We start from the raw sequence: 21,288 nt of genomic DNA on the forward strand, positions 1-21,288 counted from the left end.
AGTGACCAATGACCTTCTGACAGCAAAACGTAATGGTGACCACTCTCTGCTCATTCTTCTCGACCTTTCTGCAGCTTTTGACACTGTTGACCACCCTCTCCTTCTCTCTAGGCTCCAGTCACTAGGCATTAAGGACACTGCTCTCTCCTGGTTCTCCTCCTACCTTTCTGACCGCTTCTTCAGTGTTCTGTTCTCTGGCTTCACTTCATCTCCTCTTCCTCTCGCTGTCGGGGTACCTCAGGGCTCAGTCCTTGGCCCCCTTCTGTTCTCTCTCTACACGGCCCCAATTGGACAGACCATCAGCAGATTTGGCTTTCAGTACCATCTTTATGCCGATGACACACAACTATATACGTCATCCCCTGACCTTACCCCCGCTGTACTACAGAACGCCACTGACTGTCTGTCCGCAGTCTCCAACATCATGTCCGCTCTCTATCTGAAACTTAACCTCTCCAAAACTGAACTTCTTCTGCTGCCACCATCTACTAACCTCCCTAAATCTGACATTTCCCTCTCCGTGGGTGGCACCATAATAACACCCCGGCAGCAGGCGTGCTGTCTGGGTGTTATGTTTGACTCCGATCTCTCCTTCACCTCCCATATACAATCTCTTGCCCGCTCGTGCCGCTTACACCTAAAGAACATCTCTAGAATCCGCCCTTTTCTCACCATGGAGACAGCTAAAACCCTCACTGTCGCCCTGATCCACTCCCACCTGGACTACTGTAACGCTCTATTAATTGGCCTCCCCCTCACTCGACTTTCCCCTCTCCAGTCTATCCTTAATGCAGCAGCCAGGGTCGTCCATCTGGCTAATCGTTACTCGGACGCGTCCGCTCTTCGCCAGTCGTTACACTGGCTACCCATTCATTACAGGATACAATTCAAAGTACTTGTTCTCACCCACAAAGCTCTCCACAGTGCGGCACCCCCTTACTCTCCTCCCTCATTTCTGACTATCAGCCTAACAGACCACTGCGCTCTGCAAATGACTTTCGATTAACCTCTGCACTAATCTATACCTCCCACTCCCGACTCCAAGACTTCTCCCGTGCTGCGCCAATCCTCTGGAATGCTCTATCCCAAGATATTAGGACCATCCATAATTTGCATAGTTTTAGGCGCTCGCTCAAAACACATTTGTTCAGAGCGGCCTATCACGTTCACTAATCAGTCATTTTATGTTTGTGTGTGTGTAGCCCATTCACTATCCCCATCTATTTCCCAACCCCTGAAGATGGCTGGACCATGATTGTAAATACATCATTGTAAATACACACCTGTACTTTGCATCTCCCCCACCTCATTGTAGATTGTAAGCTCTCACGAGCAGGGTCATCTTATTTTGCTTTAATTATTGTATTGTTAACGTTGTTACTTATGACTTTTGTGTTTGAAACTGTTAAACTGTAAAGCGCTGCGGAATATGTTGGCACTATATAAATAAAGATTATTATTAAGATTATTATTATTATTGGTGACTGTACGTGCGGCCTGCTTTTTGTATTTTTTTGGTTTTGTTGCCATCTGGCATTGTTCGGGCGTATCAGGGCCAGACGACGGGGGCGGGGGCGCCATTTTGCGCAGGATTATAGGGTGCCAACCCCCGCAGGCAGGCAGTATGTATCTAGGTACAGTTTAATCCCACAGGAAGGCTATAGGCCATATGGGGATATGTGCAATTGTGTACTAAGAGTGCGCTATTATTGATCTACTATAGCACACGTGCACTTTATTCTTTGCTGCTCCAATTATATAGCACATTGGTTTTTTCTATTTTGTTCGTTTGTCTGTTTGAATGGTCTGCTGTGTGTCTATCTTCCTCACTTGAGGGTCTTCCAGGGTGAGTCAGGGCGAGCCTACGTTGAGCGGGGGCGCCATTGCGCAGGGTTTATAGGGTGCCAACCTCCGCAGCAAGGTAGGGTATAGACAGTTATATATTAGGACCTGAGTGCACCCTGTATCTTTTTGTCAGCCTACAGTAGACGTTTTTAGGTTCGTGAGTGTTGTCATTTTTTATCTGTATTATTATTAAATGTTACGTTTTACAGTGTATTGTATTTATTTGCTTATTTAGTGCTTTAGTCGGTGAATTACTTTTGTTCTTTTGGGCACTTACATTTATAAGTTTTTCTGTCACACTTTCCCCTGTCCCCAAAATCCGCTGCCTCTGAGTAACCCTTGACTCTGCCCTGTCCTTCAAACCGCACATTGAAGCTCTCACCACCTCCTGCCATCTCCAGCTCAAAAATATTTCCAGAATCCGTCCTTTCCTCAACCCACTCTACCAAAATGCTTGTGCATGCCCTAATCATCTCCCGCCTCGACTACTGCAACATACTCCTCTGTGGCCTACCTTCTAACACTCTCGCACCCCTCCAGTCCATCCTTAACTCAGCTGCCTGACTAATCTCTCACCTCGCTACATTCCTGCTTCCCCTCTTTGCAAATCCCTTCACTGGCTCCCAATTTCCCAGCGTATCCAGTTTAAATTACTAACACTGACCTACAAAGCCATCCATAACCTTTCTCCTCCGTATATTTCCACACTAATCTCTCAATATCTTCCCTCACGTAATCTCCGGTCCTCCCAAGACCTCCTCCTCTCCTCCACGCTTATTCGCTCCTCACTCAATCGCCTCCAAGACTTCTCCCGAATATCACCCATCCTCTGGAATTCAGTGCCCCAACATATCCGGTTATCCACTACTTTTGGGTCGTTCATAAGAAACCTGAAAACCCAACTCTTCAAAGAAGCTTACAGCCTGTAAAGACTACACGGCCACCTCAACATCATGGAGCTACTGCAACCCTCGACCTACTGTCTCCTTCCCCATAATCCTGTAGAATGAAAGCCCGCAAGGGAAGGGTCCTCTTCCCTCTGTACCAGTCTGTCATTGTTAGTTTTGTTTACGGTAAGTGATATTTGTATTTTTATGTAACCCCTTCTCATGTACAGCACCAAGGAATTAATGGTGCAATATAAATAAATAATAATAATAATAATAATAATAATATTATAGACCCCTAAAAAAGTGACTTCAAATGTGAGGTGGTCACTAAAAAAAATGGTTTTGTAAATTTCGCTGTAAAATGAGAAATCGCTGGTCAACTTGTAACCCTTATAATTCCCTAACAAAAAAAAATGTTTTTTCCAAAATTGTGCTGATGTTAAGTTGACATGTGGGAAATGTTATTAACTATTTTGTGTGACATCTGTGTGATTTAAGGGGATAAAAATTTAAAGTTTGAAAATTCCTAAATTTTCATATTTCCATTTTTGTCATAAATAAACGCAAGTAATATCGAAGAAATTTTACCACTAACATGAAGTACAATATGTCTCGAAAAAATAATCTCAGAATCACTGGGATCTGTTGAAGCGTTCCAGAGTTATAACCTCATAAAGTGAGTGTGGTCAGAATTGTAAATATTGGCTTGGTCATTAAGTACCAAATTGGCTCTGTCACTAAGGGGTTAAACAATACAAGTGACCGACTGGTACTGGTTGTACAGCAATTTCTACACCACTATCCCAGCTTGGATTCACTTCTGCAGAAAGCACAGTCGCTGTGTGCTCATTTCTGGCATTTACACCCCGCGTGTCATCAACTTGCATCGCTACAGAGATTTTTCAGGCCACCGTTTAACCGGTCGATGAGCGCTGTGCCGACACAGTGGCATTCCACTCTGCACATGTTACAGCGACTGTGGCAACAACGATGACCCCTGGTAAACTATGACATTTTTCATAGCCTGGCCCAACGCAGTATGACCGTGTAGCAAATCAGGCAGGTGCCATAGAGGGTTGATTACAGCGATCAAGGGGGCTTGATGATATCAAACTGTTAAGAAGAAGAACAAATGGAGCAGGACAAGAAGAAAAAGATGATGGGCGTGTAACAGTCAGGAGATGAAGAGGATAATGATCCCCTTTCTGTTGTCTGTGGTTGGCAGGAGGGGACGGAGGAAGAAAGCTTGTGTGTTACCCTGCCACCAGCACGCAATGGACTTGGACCTCATGGAAGTGCCCGACATATGAGCACCTTCTTTTGGAATATCTGCAACATGGTTGTTAGCTGTATTGTTACGATTTTAAATAGTGCCGACTACTGGGTTGCCACTCTGTTAAATCCACAAGAGTAAATTTTGCCAGATGCTTCCCCCATAGAAAAGGAATGTGTGCATGCTGGAGTATCAAAACACGTTTGGAGACAATCTTAAGAGTGGATTTCCCAAAGACAGCAGTGAGGCGCAGTGTACATTATAGACTTCCAACCCAGTGAACGTCGAATCGTCAACAAAAAAACATTAGCAGCAGCGTAAGTGGCAATGGCAGCACGGTGGCTCAGTGGATAGCACTGTAGACTTGCAGCACTGGGGTCCCGAGTTTAAACCCCACCAGGAATATTTGCAAGGAGTTTGCGTGTTCTCAGTGGAGACAGCCAAAAATGTCTGAAGCTCTGTGTAATGGTGCTATATAAGTGAGCAAAATACATTTTTTTAAAACGCAATTTCTTAGGTTTTGTCATGCCCGACAGCCAGCGTTCTCTCGGAACGTGTTTTCAGCACTGCTGGTGGAGTCCTGACGGATAAGCGCATCCGGCTGTCCTCTGAAAGATGAACCAGTCATGGATCTCCAGTGACTTTTGCACCCCAGTCGCTGACTGGGCAGACTAGACGATTGTCATTTTTAGTGTGCGGCATTGATCTAAAGTTATAGAAGTCTGTAATACCTTTGTCGTGGCTTCTGTGCCTGCTGTTGCTACTGCTGCTGATGTTACTAACAATTTTATGAAATGTGGAACTAAGTTGGGTCCCCATCTGGTGGGTTGCCTGTAGTGGAAGGAGTGTCAGAGCCCCACTATACTAATTTGTACTCTGGGAAAATGGATGTCTGTAAAGTGCTGTGGAATTAATGGCGCTAAATAAGTGAATAAAATAAATTGATGTCACTTTAGTGGTGTCTGCCCCTAATTTTTTTTTTTAAATGTTTGGACTACAAGTTGGGTCTCCTTTGTGGGTCTTGCCTGAATACGGCAGAGCTCTCAGACCACCAGGCCTACACCTGTCACTCATCCACCTTTTACTGATCAATGTTTAAGCTATAAATGTTGGTCCAAGTGGCCTGATGGCTGGACCACACAATTAGTACAAAGGATTTATATACTGGGGAAAAAGAAAAAAAAAGTCTTCTGCTCCTCATAACCTCTCCCCATCTCCCTATCCCTTCCCCTCAAACACGCCCTCCTCACTCATCATACAGCACCACTATCCTAGCCAAAGTCATAACAAAAGCATTACTGGACAAGAAATCATATAACGAACTTTGGACGAACTTTGTCGATACTTAGTAAAAATGCCCCAGTGTCCGAACACGAATTTGAGATTGGCAAAAATTTTCTGAACAAGTTCACGCATCTGTAATGGCCACAAAGTTTCAGAGCTGTACAAGATAGCCAAGGAACGCTCATCAGAAGGATATTTACTCTTAAATGATGGGGGAAGACCACATCTCTTCTCGGGTCTTTTCCATTCCTTCTGGATTAGTGCCTGGATCTTTTTATTTAATGGAAATGTCCTACCTTTCTTTTGATCCAAGACCCCAATGTCCTGCACCGACCACTCTGGTTTGGAATCCAGGATCCCCACAGTGGCTCTGACAGCTTTTATTAGTTTATCTGTTTCTTTTATAGGGAAACACACGCCCTTTGTTGCTGACTCAAGAAGAGGCTGACAAAGGATGAATCTGAGCAGACGTCATCGCTGACTTGCTAGCAGCAACCGATACAGGGGATAACTGCCTAGCCCTTTTTATCCTTTTTTTCTATATGCTCTTTTTGAGAGGGTTCTTAAGGATTATTTGACTTCTACCCTGATGATGGACCTTAAATCAGTGGCAAAATTAGGGGTCTCCTCTGCTACTTTCTGTTCTTTACATGACTGGCAAAATCTTTTTTAGTAGGAATCAGGAAATAACATTCTACAAAGCGCACACTCGTTATGAATAGACTTTGCCACACATTTCTTTCAATGGCAATAAATGACAAGAAAGAAAAAATAACACATTACCAAGTGAACGGTAACAAATATTACTTATCACTGTGAGGCATTCAAATAGTACCGGAGTAAGAGGGGGACCATCTCAGCCAAAAGACCATCTCCGGAGGCTGAAAAATCATCCACTTTACTTAAGCGAAGCTGACTGAATCTGCTGCTCTTTGCAGAACTCAGTCTCTCACCGACACGGATGGCACCACCACTGCCTCAGGGTCGATGCTGCTCCACCTGCTTCCCATCAGGCTGCTGCTCGATGTCTGTCTTCATTATCCTGGTGTGGACACCAAGCATGCAAGCGTTTACCCATTGGTCGTACTGAAATCTGGGACCTGCGCTACTGCCCAATCCTCCAGGGCTCTACGGTACCCTGGAAGTTTCGAGTCATTTATCTACTGCTCATTTCTGAAGAACTGGCCTATGTCACACCGGTATGTGTGTGACATAGGCCAGTTTATGAAAAATAATTGAGCAGGACAAGACATTGTTACATTCGGTATAATGCACATTAGCAAGTTACCTGAGGTTCTTTAGTAAGTCGGACTTGTCTACTCCAGTGAGGACTATGAGATTGTTTTTGCACTCCTCGATGTTGCAAAAGGTAGAAATGACTGCCATATACAACCTGTACAAAAGAGACATCAACATGAGTGCTTCAGTCAGGGCATCAATACATATTTTTCCCTTTCAAAACTACACTACAAGTTTCTGGTCCTTTCTGCCATGTAGCCTCATTTCAAACAACTGTGGCATATCCAGAGGAGAGATTCACATCTTTCAGCCATTTATGTGAATACAATACAAGTGCCTGAGGTGGGAATAGATCTTTAAAAGAGATCCAGACACACACTGCTATTAATGGATAGGTGGTTCCATTACTTTGCATGGGAATTCTGACCACCTCGTCACTCAAGAGTAGTGAGCGACAGAGTCCCAATCTCGAGACAGATGTGGGTCACGTTGATGGGACCTGGATCTAACTATACATTTATGGCATATCCAGTGCATATGCCATAAATATAGAAGAGGAAAATACCCCTTTAAGATCCTTCAGGAGTAGAGATGGGCGAACTTGAACAGTAGAAATCGGAGTCCATAGTTAACTTCGGTATTTTGCGCATTGCTATCTGCATGACAGTGCGAGCAACACTGGTGGCTCTGATGGGCCATAAGATTATATACTCACCTAGCGCCCAATTCCACTGAAATCAAGGTATCCTGTAAAAAAAAATAAAAGACAAACCATATCCCTCACCTGTCCTCATTGTTCTGTCCCACACCATAATCCATGTCTGGGGATAAACAGTTTTCAACCTGTAAGGCTAGGTTCACATTGCGTTAAGCGCAGTCCGTTCAGCGCATACGCTAACAGACTGCGTTAACACAAGTGCCAAAAAAGATCGCGTTTATGCGATCGCGCTAGCGCAGATGCTCTATCTGTGCTAGCGGTGACGGACCCAAAAATCCTGCAGACTGCGTCCGAGGGTCCGTCACAGAATGATGGCACATCACTAACGCATGCCGATTATGACATGCGTTAGCAATGCGCTACATAATGGCAGTCAATGGGTGCGCTAACGGATCCGTTACATAGCGTTAGTGCCGCTATGTAATGGATGCAGTCTGCGGACTGCACTTAACGCAATGTGAACCCAGCCTAAGGTGTCAAGATGCTATCGTCCAGGCTGAAAACCACTCAGCCTCAGTGACTTGCGGTGACATCATAGAGGTTACTGCAGGTCACTGAGGTTGCGTTTCCAGCCGCTAGCAGTGTGAGAAAAAGTCTTACAGGGCAGCAGTGGGTTCACCCGAAATTCCTGGTGTACTCAACGCTGCTCCGTGAGATTTTCCCACTGTACAAGCGGCTGGGAACTCAGCCCCAGTGACTGGCGATAACCTCGATGACGTCACCACTAGTCATTAAGGCTGCGCTCACAGCAGCTCATTCCTCAGTGGTTCTCAGCCTCTACGGTTGCACTTTGGCAGAGTCCAGGTTGAAAATTGTTTATTCCCAGACACTGATTATGGTGTGGGACATAACGACTGACAGGAAGGGATATAGTTGTTTTTTTATTGTACGTTTTTACAGGAGAGCATGGCTTTAGGTGAGTATAACTGTGTTTATTATTTTTAATCCCTTAGTGATGGGGCCAAATTTTTTTAAATCTGACCAATGTCCCTCTATGTGGTATTAACACTGCAATGGTTCCACAGATCCCAATGATTTTGAGATTGCTAATGGTAAGATCATGTCTATATGTTTTGTGTTTATTTATAAAAATATCAGAAATTTGACAAAAAATGTAAAAACGTTAGCAATGTTCAAACTTTGAATGAGTTTCCCTTTAATCCAAATAGACATACCACAAAAAAACATTAATAAATAAAATGTCCCATATGTCGGCTTTACATCAGCACTATTTGTAAAATGTTATTTTATGTGGTTAGCCTTTTAGGAGGTTTAAAATTGTAGCAGTACTTTCATTTTTTCAAGGAAATTTACAAAACATTTTTTGAATTACCTATTCAGGTTTGAAGTGACTTTTAGGCCGGCGTCACACTAGCGAGTTTTACGGACGTATGAGCGCATAAAATACGTCCGTAAAACTCGCCTAACAAACGTCCCAATTATTCTCTATGCCCCTGCTCCTATCTGCCGTATTTTACTGATCAGTATTATACGGCTTTCTACGGCCGTAGAAAATCGCAGCATGCTGCGTTTGTCACCGTATTGCGCAAAAAAACGCCAATGAAAGTCTATGGAAGCCCTAAAAATACGGATTACACAAGGACCAGCAGTGTGACTTGCGAGAAATACGCAGCGGTGTTAGAGAGAAAAGCCGGTAGGTACATATATATCTATATGCATCCATCAAACACCATACCTACTGTAAAGCATGGTGGTGGAAACATCATGCTTTGGGGCTGTTTCTCTGCAAAGGGGCCAGGATGACTGATCCGGGTACATGAAAGAATGAATGGGGCCATGTATCGTGAGATTTTGAGAGCAAACCTCCTTCCATCAGCAAGGGCATTGAAGATGAAACGTGGCTGGGTCTTTCATGACCAAATACTTATTTTCCACCATAATATGCAAATAAAATGTTAAAAAAAACAGACAATCTCAGTTTGTCTCCCATAGTTGAGGTCTACCTATGATGTAAATTACAGACGCCTCCCATCTTTTTAAGTGGTGGAACTTGCACTATTGCTGACTGACTAAATACTTTTTTGCCCCACTGTATATATACAGTGGGCGCACTTACTTTTGCACAACCGGGGCCAGGGCCGTATTTGCCACTAGGCACGCGAGGGCACGTGCCTAGGGCGGCGACATTGCGGGGGGCGGCACCTGAGCAAGGTGTGTTTTTTTTTTTTCTGTTTGTTTTTTTTTTTTTTTATAAGTCCCGGCCCGGGTCAAAAACGCACCCGACGGCCCCCCCTCCCCCCCCCCGCCTCCGAGTCCCCCCACCTCCAAGTCTTCGAGTCCCACCCACCCTCCCTGAAGACGATACTCACCTGCTCCAGCGATGCCTGGTCTCAGCGTCTGTAGCGCGTCCTGAGTGAGCGGTCACGTGGCACCGCTAATTAAGGTCATGAATATGCGCATATTCATGACCTTAATTAGCGGTACCACATGACCGCTCACTCAGTCAGGACGAAGGCGCTGCGGCGCCGCGGGACAGAGCCGGAGCCGGCCCGGAGGGATGTCGGCGCGGCGTGTGGGACAGACAGGCAGCTGACAGGCGAGTATGACTGAGGGACGGGGGGCGGGGGGAGGATGGGAAGCCACCCGCGCCATTCAAGATGGCCCGGGAGAAGGAGCGGGGAGGGGGTGGAGAGATGAGCCATGCATAGGGAGGGGGGGGGAATTATGAGCGCCATCAGCCATGCATAGGGAGGGGGGTGGAATTATGAGCGCCATCAGCCATGCATAGGGAGGGGGGGGGGAATTATGAGCGCCATCAGCCATGCATGGGGGGGGGGGAATTATGAGCGCCATCAGCCATGCATAGGGAGGGGGGGGGAATTATGAGCGCCATCAGCCATGCATAGGGAGGGGGGGGAATTATGAGCGCCATCAGCCATGCATAGGGAGGGGGGGGGGGGAATTATGAGCGCCATCAGCCATGCATAGGGAGGGGGGGGAATTATGAGCGCCATCAGCCATGCATAGGGAGGGGGGGGGGAATTATGAGCGCCATCAGCCATGCATAGGGGGGGGGGGGAATTATGAGCGCCATCAGCCATGCATAGGGAGGGGGGGGAATTATGAGCGCCATCAGCCATGCATAGGGAGGGGGGGGAATTATGAGCGCCATCAGCCATGCATAGGGAGGGAGGGGGGGGGAATTATGAGCCATCAGCCATGCATAGGGAGGGAGGGGGGGGAATTATGAGCCATCAGCCATGCATAGGGAGGGAGGGGGGGGGAATTATGAGCCATCAGCCATGCATAGGGGGGGAAGGGGGGGGGGATTATGAGCCATCAGCCATGCATAGGGGGGGGGGGAATTACAGTTAGGGCCAGAAATATTTGGACAGTGACACAAGTTTTGTTATTTTAGCTGTTTACAAAAACATGTTCAGAAATACAATTATATATATAATATGGGCTGAAAGTGCACACTCCCAGCTGCAATATGATAGTTTCCACATCCAAATCGGAGAAAGGGTTTAGGAATCATAGCTCTGTAATGCATAGCGTCCTCTTTTTCAAGGGACCAAAAGTAATTGGACAATGTACTCTAAGGGCTGCAATTAACTCTGAAGGCGTCTCCCTCGTTAACCTGTAATCAATGAAGTAGTTAAAAGGTCAGGGGTGGATTCCAGGTGTGTGGTTTTGCATTTGGAAGCTGTTGCTGTGAGCAGACAACATGCGGTCAAAGGAACTCTCAATTGAGGTGAAGCAGAACATCCTGAGGCTGAAAAAAAAGAAAAAATCCATCAGAGAGATAGCAGACATGCTTGGAGTAGCAAAATCAACAGTTGGGTACATTCTGAGAAAAAAGGAATTGACTGGTGAGCTTGGGAACTCAAAAAGGCCTGGCGTCCACGGATGACAACAGTGGTGGATGATCGCCGCATACTTAATTTGGTGAAGAAGAACCCGTTCACAACATCAACTGAAGTCCAGAACACTCTCAGTGAAGTAGGTGTATCTGTCTCTAAGTCAACAGTAAAGAGAAGACTCCATGACAGTAAATACAAAGGGTTCACATCTAGATGCAAACCATTCATCAATACCAAAAATAGACAGGCCAGAGTTAAATTTGCAGAAAAACACCTCAAGAAGCCAGCTCAGTTCTGGAAAAGTATTCTATGGACAGATGAGACAAAGATCAACCTGTACCAGAATGATGGGAAGAAAAAAGTTTGGAGAAGAAAGGGAACGGCACATGATCCAAGGCACACCACATCCTCTGTAAAACATGGTGGAGGCAACGTGATGGCATGGGCATGCATGGCTTTCAATGGCACTGGGTCACTTGTGTTTATTGATGACATAAGAGCAGACAAGAGTAGCTGGATGAATTCTGAAGTGTACCGGGATATACTTTCAGCCCAGATTCAGCCAAATGCTGCAAAGTTGATTGGACGGCGCTTCATAGTACAGATGGACAATGACCCCAAGCATACATCCAAAGCTACCCAGGAGTTCATGAGTGCCAAAAAGTGGAACATTCTGCAATGGCCAAGTCAATCTCCAGATCTAAACCCAATTGAGCATGCATTTCACTTGCTCAAATCCAGACTTCAGACGGAAAGACCCACAAACAAGCAAGACCTGAAGGCTGCGGTTGTAAAGGCCTGGCAAAGCATTAAGAAGGAGGAAACCCAGCGTTTGGTGATGTCCATGGGTTCCAGACTTAAGGCAGTGATTGCCTCCAAAGGATTTGCAACAAAATATTGAAAATAAAAATATTTTGTTTGGGTTATGTTTATTTGTCCAATTACTTTTGACCTCCTAAAATGTGGAGTGTTTGTAAAGAAATGTGTACAATTCCTACATTTTCTATCAGATATTTTTGTTCAACCCTTCAAATTAAACGTTACAATCTGCACTTGAATTCTGTTGTAGAGGTTTCATTTCAAATCCAATGTGGTGGCATGCAGAGCCCAACTCGCGAAAATTGTGTCACTGTCCAAATATTTCTGGCCCTAACTGTATGAGCCATCAGCCATGCATAGGGAGGGGGGGGGGAATTATGAGCCATGCATACAGGAGGAGGGGAGGGGGATATGAGCCATGGCCATTATACAATATGGAGCATCATGTGGGGTCATTATACAGTATGGAGCATCATGTGCGGTCATTACAGTATTGAGCATCATGTGGGGCCATTATACAGTATGGAGCATCATGTGGGGTCATTATACAGTATGGAGCATCATGTGCGGTCATTATACAGTATTGAGCATCATGTGAGGTCATTATACAGTATGGAGCATCATGTGCGGCCATTATACAGTATTGAGCATCATGTGGGGCCATTATAAAGTATGGAGCATCATGTATGGCCATTATACAGTATGGAGCATCATGTGCGGTCATTATACAGTATTGAGCATCATGTGGGGCCATTATACAGTATGGAGCATCATGCGCGGTCATTATACCGTATGGAGCATCATGTGTGGCCATTATACAGTATGGAGCATCATGTGCGGCCATTATACAGTATGGAGCATCATGTGCGGTCATTATACAGTATGGATCATGTGCGGCCATTATACAGTATGGATCATCATGTGCGGCCATTATACAGTATTGAGCATCATGTGAGGTCATTATACAGTATGGAGCATCATGTGCGGTCATTATACAGTATTGAGCATCATGTGAAGTCATTATACAGTATGGAGCATCATGTATGGCCATTATACAGTATGGAGCATCATGTGCGGTCATTATACAGTATTGAACATCATGTGTGGCCATTATACAGTATTGAGCATCATGTGAGGTCATTATACAGTATGGAGCATCATGTAGGGCCATTATACAGTATGTGGAGCACTGCGTAGCCATTATACAGTATGGAGCACTGCGTGGCCATATTTTTTTGGTTTTAATTATTGTATATGAAACAGTGTGATCAGCAGTGCTGAATGGGTGTGGTTGGGACTTGGATATGGGTGTGATTAGTTGTGAAATGGGTGTGGTCAGAGGCGTGGCCCAAAATTTGCCGCGGCGCACGAAGCATTTACCTCTTTTTCCCTTCTTCAAAAGTTGGGGGGTATGGTACCACATTTCCCAGATCACAGCAAGTACCACAAATCCCATAGGGAATGAATGAAACCAAACGCAGTGTTGCCGTAAGTGATCCGTTACGCGGCAGATGCAGAAAAACTGCCCGATCTGCTGCAAAAGGCGACTTTCACATCAGCGATTCTTGCCAAAGTCACTGCGGATAGTGTCATACTCACCAATGGGGGAGGCAGCACTAAAAGTGCCTAGGGCAGCAGAAACTCTAAATACAGCCCTGCCCGGGGCGCACTTACTTTTGCACACCCGGGGCGCATTTGGTGGGCGGGGTCACTCTGGGTCCGATTTGGTGGGCGGGGTCACTGGGTCCGATTTGGTGGGCTGGGCACCTCTGGGTCCGATTTGGTGGGCTGGGCACCTCAGGTGCCAATTTGGTGGGCGGGTCACTTTAAGAGCTGATATTATCTGGCAAAACTGTGTCCTGGAGGGGTCATGTAGAGTTCGTAGGCGTTGGCATAGTAACTGGGTCTGACTGCGCATATCAATGAGCTAATCAGCCAGGTGGCAGTTGGCAGTTATTTTGAAATTGCCTCAGAAATCAGCCATTATACCCTATGGCAAAATTTCCTATTGAAATGCATTGAGGCAATGCTTTCCTATGAGGGGAAAAAAAATTTTCAAACGCAAATTGCGCCAAAACTACAAATCCGATCAACACGAAAAATACTTAGCACACCTCTCGTGGACGCTAGCTTCGAAATGACACCTCACTGGAGTCTGTGCGTGCAGCGGTTCGGGCCGCAGTAATTGCGGAAAAAAGCCTAATAATAATAAGAATAATAATAATAAGAAGTTTACTACGGTGGAATAACAATATAGTGCTTTTTCCAAAGCACTATAATAATAAGAAGAAGTTAACTACGATCGGATTACAATATAGTGCTTTGTTCCAAAGCACTATAATAAGAAGAAGTTAACCACGTTCGGATTACAAGATAGTGCTTTGTTCCAAAATTTTCACAAAATTATTTTAGCCTCAATTTGTTCATTTCCACATGGGCAACAGGATACAATGGACCCTAAAATTTATTGGGCAATTTCTCCTGAGTCCACTGATACCTCACATGTGGGGGTAAACCACTGTTTGGGCACACGTCGGGGCTCGGAAGGGAAGAAGTGATGCTTTGAAATGCAGACTTTGATGGAATGGTCTGCGGGCGTCATATTGCATTTGCAGAGCCCCTGATGTGCCTAAATAGTAGAAACCCCCCACAAGTGACCCCATTTTGGAAACTAGACCCCCCAAGGAACTTATCTAGATATGTGGTGAGCACTTTGAACCCCCAAGTGCTTCACAGAAGTTTACAACGCAGAGCCGTGAAAATAAAAAATCATTTTTCTTTCCTCAAAAATGATGTTTTAGCAAGCAGTTTTTTATTTTCACAAGGGTAATAGGAGAAATTGGACCCCAATAGTTGTTGCCCAGTTTGTCCCGAGTATGCTGGTACCCCAAATGTGGGGGTAAACAACTGTTTGGGCACACATCGGGACTCGGAAGGGAGGGAGCACCATTTGACTTTTTGAACGCAAGATTGGCTGGAATTAATGGTGGCACCATGTTGCGTTTGGAGACCCCTGATGTGCCTAAACAGTGGAAACCCCTCAATTCTAACTCCAACACTAACCCCAACACACGCCTAACCCTAATCCCAACTCTAGCCATAACCCTAATCCCAACCCTGACCCCAACACACCCCTAACCACAACCCTAACCCCAACACACCCCTAACCCTAACCACAAGCCTAATCTTAACCCTATTTCCAACCCTAGCCCTAATTCCAACCCTAACCCTAATCCCAACCCTAACCCTAACCACAAGCCTAATCTTAACCCTATTTCCAACCCTAGCCCTAATTCCAACCCTAACCCTAAGGCTATGTGCCCACCTTGCAGATTCTTGTGAGATTTTTCCGCATCATTTTTGAAATATCTGCAGGTAAAAGGCACTGCTATTTACCTGCTGATTTACCGCGGATTTCCAGTGTTTTTCATGCGGATTTCACCTGCGGATTCCTATTGAGGAACAGGTATAAAACGCTGCGGAATCCACGCAAAGAATTGACATGCTGCAGAAAATACAACGCAGCGTTTCCGCGCGGTATTTTCCACCCCATGGCCACAGCGGATTTGGATTTCCATAGGTTTACATAGAACTGTAAACCTGATGGAAAACTGCAACGAATCCGCAGCGGCCAATCCGCTGCGGATCCACAGCCAAACCCGCACCGTGTGCACATAGCCTAATTCTAAGGGTATGTGCACACACTGCGCAAAACACTGCGGATCCGCAGCGCTTCTGCAGCTGCGGGTCCGCAGCAGTTTCTCATGAGTTTACAGTTCAATGTAAACCTATGGTAAACAAGAAACACTGTGCACATACTGCGGAAAAAACTGCGCGGAAACGCAGCGGTTTACATTCTGCAGCATGTCACTTGTTTCTGCGGATTCCGCAGCGGTTTTACAACTGCTCCAATAGAAAACTGCAGTTGTAAAACCGCAGTGAAACCCGCAGAAAAACCGCAATAAATCCGCAGCGGTTTTGCACTGCGGATTTATCAAATCCGCTGCGGAAAAATCCACAGAGGACCAGAATACGTGTGCACATAGCCTTACCCTAACTCTGCGCTAGCATCTGCGCTAGCGAAGAACGGACCCTGAACGCTGCAAGCAGTGTTCAAGGTCCGTCAGAAAATAACGGGACATCGCTACCGCATGCCGAAAATGGCATACGTTAGCGATGCGTTAGTTACATTGCGGTCAATGGGTGCGCTAACGGATCCGTTACATTGCGTTAGTTGCGACTTTTGCGCCATGTAACGGATTCCGTTAGCGGACACCCACTAACGCAATGTGAACCTAGTCTTATACATGCATATACACAAGCATATGTACAGTTAGGGCCAGAAATATTTGGACAGTGACACAAGTTTTGTTATTTTAGCTGTTTACAAAAACATGTTCAGAAATAAAATTATATATGTAATATGGGCTGAAAGTGCACACTCCCAGCTGCAATATGATAGTTTCCACATCCAAATCGGAGAAAGGGTTTAGGAATCATAGCTCTGTAATGCATAGCGTCCTCTTTTTCAAGGGACCAAAAGTAATTGGACAATGTACTCTAAGGGCTGCAATTAACTCTGAAGGCGTCTCCCTCGTTAACCTGTAATCAATGAAGTAGTTAAAAGGTCAGGGGTGGATTCCAGGTGTATGGTTTTGCATTTGGAAGCTGTTGCTGTGAGCAGACAACATGCGGTCAAAGGAACTCTCAATTGAGGTGAAGCAGAACATCCTGAGGCTGAAAAAAAAGAAAAAATCCATCAGAGAGATAGCAGACATGCTTGGAGTAGCAAAATCAACAGTTGGGTACATTCTGAGAAAAAAGGAATTGACTGGTGAGCTTGGGAACTCAAAAAGGCCTGGGCGTCCACGGATGACAACAGTGGTGGATGATCGCCACATACTTAATTTGGTGAAGAAGAACCCGTTCACAACATCAACTGAAGTCCAGAACACTCTCAGTGAAGTAGGTGTATCTGTCTCTAAGTCAACAGTAAAGAGAAGCCTCCATGACAGTAAATACAAAGGGTTCACATCTAGATGCAAACCATTCATCAATACCAAAAATAGACAGGCCAGAGTTAAATTTGCAGAAAAACACCTCAAGAAGCCAGCTCAGTTCTGGAAAAGTATTCTATGGAGAGATGAGACAAAGATCAACCTGTACCAGAATGATGGGAAGAAAAAAGTTTGGAGAAGAAAGGGAAAGGCACATGATCCAAGGCACACCACATCCTCTGTAAAACATGGTGGAGGCAACGTGATGGCATGGGCATGCATGGCTTTCAATGGCACTGGGTCACTTGTGTTTATTGATGACATAAGAGCAGACAAGAGTAGCCGGATGAATTCTGAAGTGTACCGGGATATACTTTCAGCCCAGATTCAGCCAAATGCTGCAAAGTTGATTGGACGGCGCTTCATAGTACAGATGGACAATGACCCCAAGCATACAGCCAAAGCTACCCAGGAGTTTATGAGTGCCAAAAAGTGGAACATTCTGCAATGGACAAGTCAATCTCCAAATCTAAACCAAATTGAGCATGCATTTCACTTGCTCAAATCCAGACTTAAGACGGAAAGACCCACAAACAAGCAAGACCTGAAGGCTGCGGCTGTAAAGGCCTGGCAAAGCATTAAGAAGGAGGAAACCCAGCGTTTGGTGATGTCCATGGGTTCCAGACTTAAGGCAGTGATTGCCTCCAAAGGATTTGCAACAAAATATTGAAAATAAAAATATTTTATTTGGGTTATGTTTATTTGTCCAATTACTTTTGACCTCCTAAAATGTGGAGTGTTTGTAAAGAAATGTGTACAATTCCTACATTTTCGATCAGATATTTTTGTTCAACCCTTCAAATTAAACGTTACAATCTGCACTTGAATTCTGTTGTAGAGGTTTCATTTCAAATCCAATGTGGTGGCATGCAGAGCCCAACTCGCGAAAATTGTGTCACTGTCCAAATATTTCTGGCCCTAACTGTATCTGTATATATAATTAATTGCCCTTCCACAGTGGTAGCCAGAAAGTGAAAAAAAAGAGTGGAAACCACTCAAAAAGAAAAAGAACAAAACTCAAAAGAATGGACTTATATATAGAACAAATAGTATACATAACTAAATATATCAGACTAGATATATAGAAAAATGCCTTTATTTAATAGTGTTGGCAGACAGTAATACTAACAAAAAAAAAAAAAGACGTGCACATGTCTGAACAATAGAGATATAGATAGATAGATAGATAGATAGATATAGATATATATATATATATATATATATATATATATATATATATATAGAGGAAAATAACCATCGTGAAGGACGCCCATCCACGTCCCTCAATGAAGAAAACGTGAAAAAAGTTGAAGAAGTTGTATTGGCAGATCGAAGAGAGGGTCAAGATCAATAATTTTTTTCGAAGGGAATTCTAAGTTTAGAAAAGAGATGGACTAAATGTATAGACTTGTTAGGAGACTATGTAGAAAAATAAATAAATTTATTTTTTGACTATATTCATTGTGTTTAGTATTGATTATCATTACTTTTGGATCGCCCCTCGTATATATAGATATACATATACACATACATACATATATATATATATATATATATATATATATATATATATATATATATATATATATATGTGTCATTTCCGTCTGTCTTTCTGTCTGTCACATATATTCATTGGTCGCGGCCTCTGTCTGTCCTGGAAATCCAAGTCGCTGATTGGTCGCGGCAAAACAGCCACGACCAATCAGCGACGGGCACAGTCTGGAAGAGAATGGCCGCTCCTTACTACCTGCAGTCAGTGGCCGGCGCCAGCATACTCCCCTCCACTCACACAGGGTTAATGCTGGCGGTAACGGACCGGGTCATGCCACGGGTAACGCACTCAGTTACCGCCGCTATTAACCCTGTGTGTCCCCAACCTTTCACTATTGATGCTACCTATGCGGCATCAATAGTAAAAAAATGTAATGTTAAAAGTAAAAAAAACAAAAAACCTGCTATGCTCACCCTCCGTTGTCCGCTGAGCCGCTCGCACCGGCTGCCATCTTCTGTTCCCAGCGATGCATTGCGAAATTACCCAGACCGCTAAGTCATCTGGGTAATTTCACAATGCATCCTGTGAATGGAAGATGGCGGCAGCCGCGCGCCTATCGCCGAAGCTCCGCTAGATCCCAGGAGGGGAGTATATAACTATTTTTTATTTTGATTATTTTTTTTAACAGGGATATGGTGCCCACACTGCTGTATACTACGTGGGCTGTGTTACATACCGCGTGGCTCTGTGCTGTATACTACATAGGCAGTGTTATATACTCCGTGGGCTGTACTATATACTGCGTGGGCTGTGCTATATACTATGTGACTGGGCAGTATACTACATGGCTCTGTGCTGTATATTACGTAGCTGGGCAATATACTATGTGGCTGGGCAATATACTACGTGTCTGTGCTGTATACTACGTAGCTGGGCAATATACTACGTGGCTCTGTGCTGTATACTACGTGGCTCTGTGCTGTATACTATGTGGCTCTGTGCTGTATACTACGTGGCTCTGTGCTGTATACTACGTGGCTCTGTGCTGTATACTACGTGGCTCTGTGCTGTTTACTACGTGGCTCTGTGCTGTGTACATCGCTGGGCAATAAACTACGTGGCTGGGCAATATACTACGTGGCTGGGCAATATACTACGTGGGCTGTGCAATATACTACGTGGACATGCATATTCTAGAATACCTGATGCGTTAGAATCACCATCTAGTGTGTTTGTGTATATATTTATATACACACACACACACACAAACACTAGATGGTGGCCCGATTCTAACGCATATACACATATATACATACACACACACACACATGCATACAAAATTATATATATATATATATATATATATATATATATATATATATATATATATATATATATACACACATACACACACACACAAATCATGAGCTAAAATATCACAATGAAATAAAAAATATATACCGTAATAAAAAAATACACATACTACTGGACCCAAAGATTATATAAATTCTATAAATAATGCTCTTAATCATAAAAAGAGTCCCACAGAGTAAAAAAAAAAAGGAATATATGGGAAATTTTATGGAAACATATAAAAAATATACAGTCATGGCCAAAAGTATTGACACCCCTGCAATTCTGTCAGATAATACTCATTTTCTTCCTGAAAATGATTGCAAACACAAAATCTTTGGTATTATTATCTTCATTTAATTTGTCTTAAATGAAAAAAAAAAAAAAAACACAAAAAGAATTGTCCTAAAGCCAAATTGGATATAATTTCACACCAAACATAAAAAAGGGGGTGGACAAAAGTATTGGCACTGTTCGAAAAATCATGTGATGCTTCTCCAATTTGTGTAATTAACAGCACCTGTAACTTACCTGTGGCACCTAACAGGTGTTGGCAATAACTAAATCACACTTGCAGCCAGTTGACATGGATTAAAGTTGACTCAACCTATGTCCTTGTGTGTACCACATTGAGCATGGAGAAAAGAAAGAAGACCAAAGAACTGTCTGAGGACTTGAGAAACCAAATTTTGAGGAAGCATGAGCAATCTCAAGGCTACAAGTCCATCTCCAAAGACCTGAATGTTCCTGTGTTTACCGTACGCAGTGTCATCAAGAAGTTTAAAGCCCATGGCACTGTGGCTAACCTCCCTAGATGTGGACGGAAAAGAAAAATTGACAAGAGATTTCAACGAAAGATTGTGCGGATGTTGGAAAAAGAACCTTGACTAACATCCAAACAAGGTCAAGCTGCCCTGCAGTCCGAGGGTACAACAGTGTCAACCCGTACTATCCGTCAGCATCTGAATGAAAAGGGGCTTATGGTAGGAGACCCAGGAAGACCCCACTTCTTACCCCAACACATAAAAAAGCCAGGCTGGAGTTTGCCAAAACGTACCTGAAAAAGCCTAAAACGTTTTGGAAGAATGTTCTCTGGTCAGATGAGACAAAAGTAGAGCTTTTTAGGCAAAGGCATCAACAGAGTTTACAGGAGAAAAAAAAAGAGGCATTCAAAGGAAAGAACATTGTCCCTCCAGTCAAACATGGCGGAGGTTCCCTGATGTTTTGGGGTTGCTTTGCTGCCTCTGGACTGCTTGACCGTGTGCATGGCATTATGAGGTCTGAAGACTACCAACAAATTTTGCAGGATAATGTAGGGCCCAGAGTGGAAAAGCTGGGTCTCCCAGCAGGACAATGACCCAAAACACACTTCAAAAAGCACTAGAAAATGGTTTGAGAGAAAGCACTGGAGACTTCTAAGGTGGCCAGCAATGAGTCCAGACCTGAATCCCATAGAACACCTGTGGAGAGATCTAAAAATGGCAGTTTGGAGAA

At 44.2% G+C, this 21,288-nt stretch overlaps 1 protein-coding gene across 1 annotated transcript in view; it reads right to left on the reverse strand.

Annotated features, from left to right (window-relative positions):
* Positions 1 to 21,288, reverse strand: part of LOC138665493 (proprotein convertase subtilisin/kexin type 4-like) — a 524,777-nt gene that overhangs the window by 470,065 nt on the left and 33,424 nt on the right. Inside the window, exon 2 of the mRNA XM_069753025.1 lies at positions 6,581 to 6,685. Coding sequence (XP_069609126.1) covers positions 6,581 to 6,685 — 105 coding nt within the window. The remainder of the gene's footprint in view (positions 1 to 6,580; positions 6,686 to 21,288) is intronic.

This window comes from Ranitomeya imitator, chromosome 2 (genome assembly GCF_032444005.1).
Source record: "Ranitomeya imitator isolate aRanImi1 chromosome 2, aRanImi1.pri, whole genome shotgun sequence".
NCBI lineage: Eukaryota > Metazoa > Chordata > Amphibia > Anura > Dendrobatidae > Ranitomeya > Ranitomeya imitator.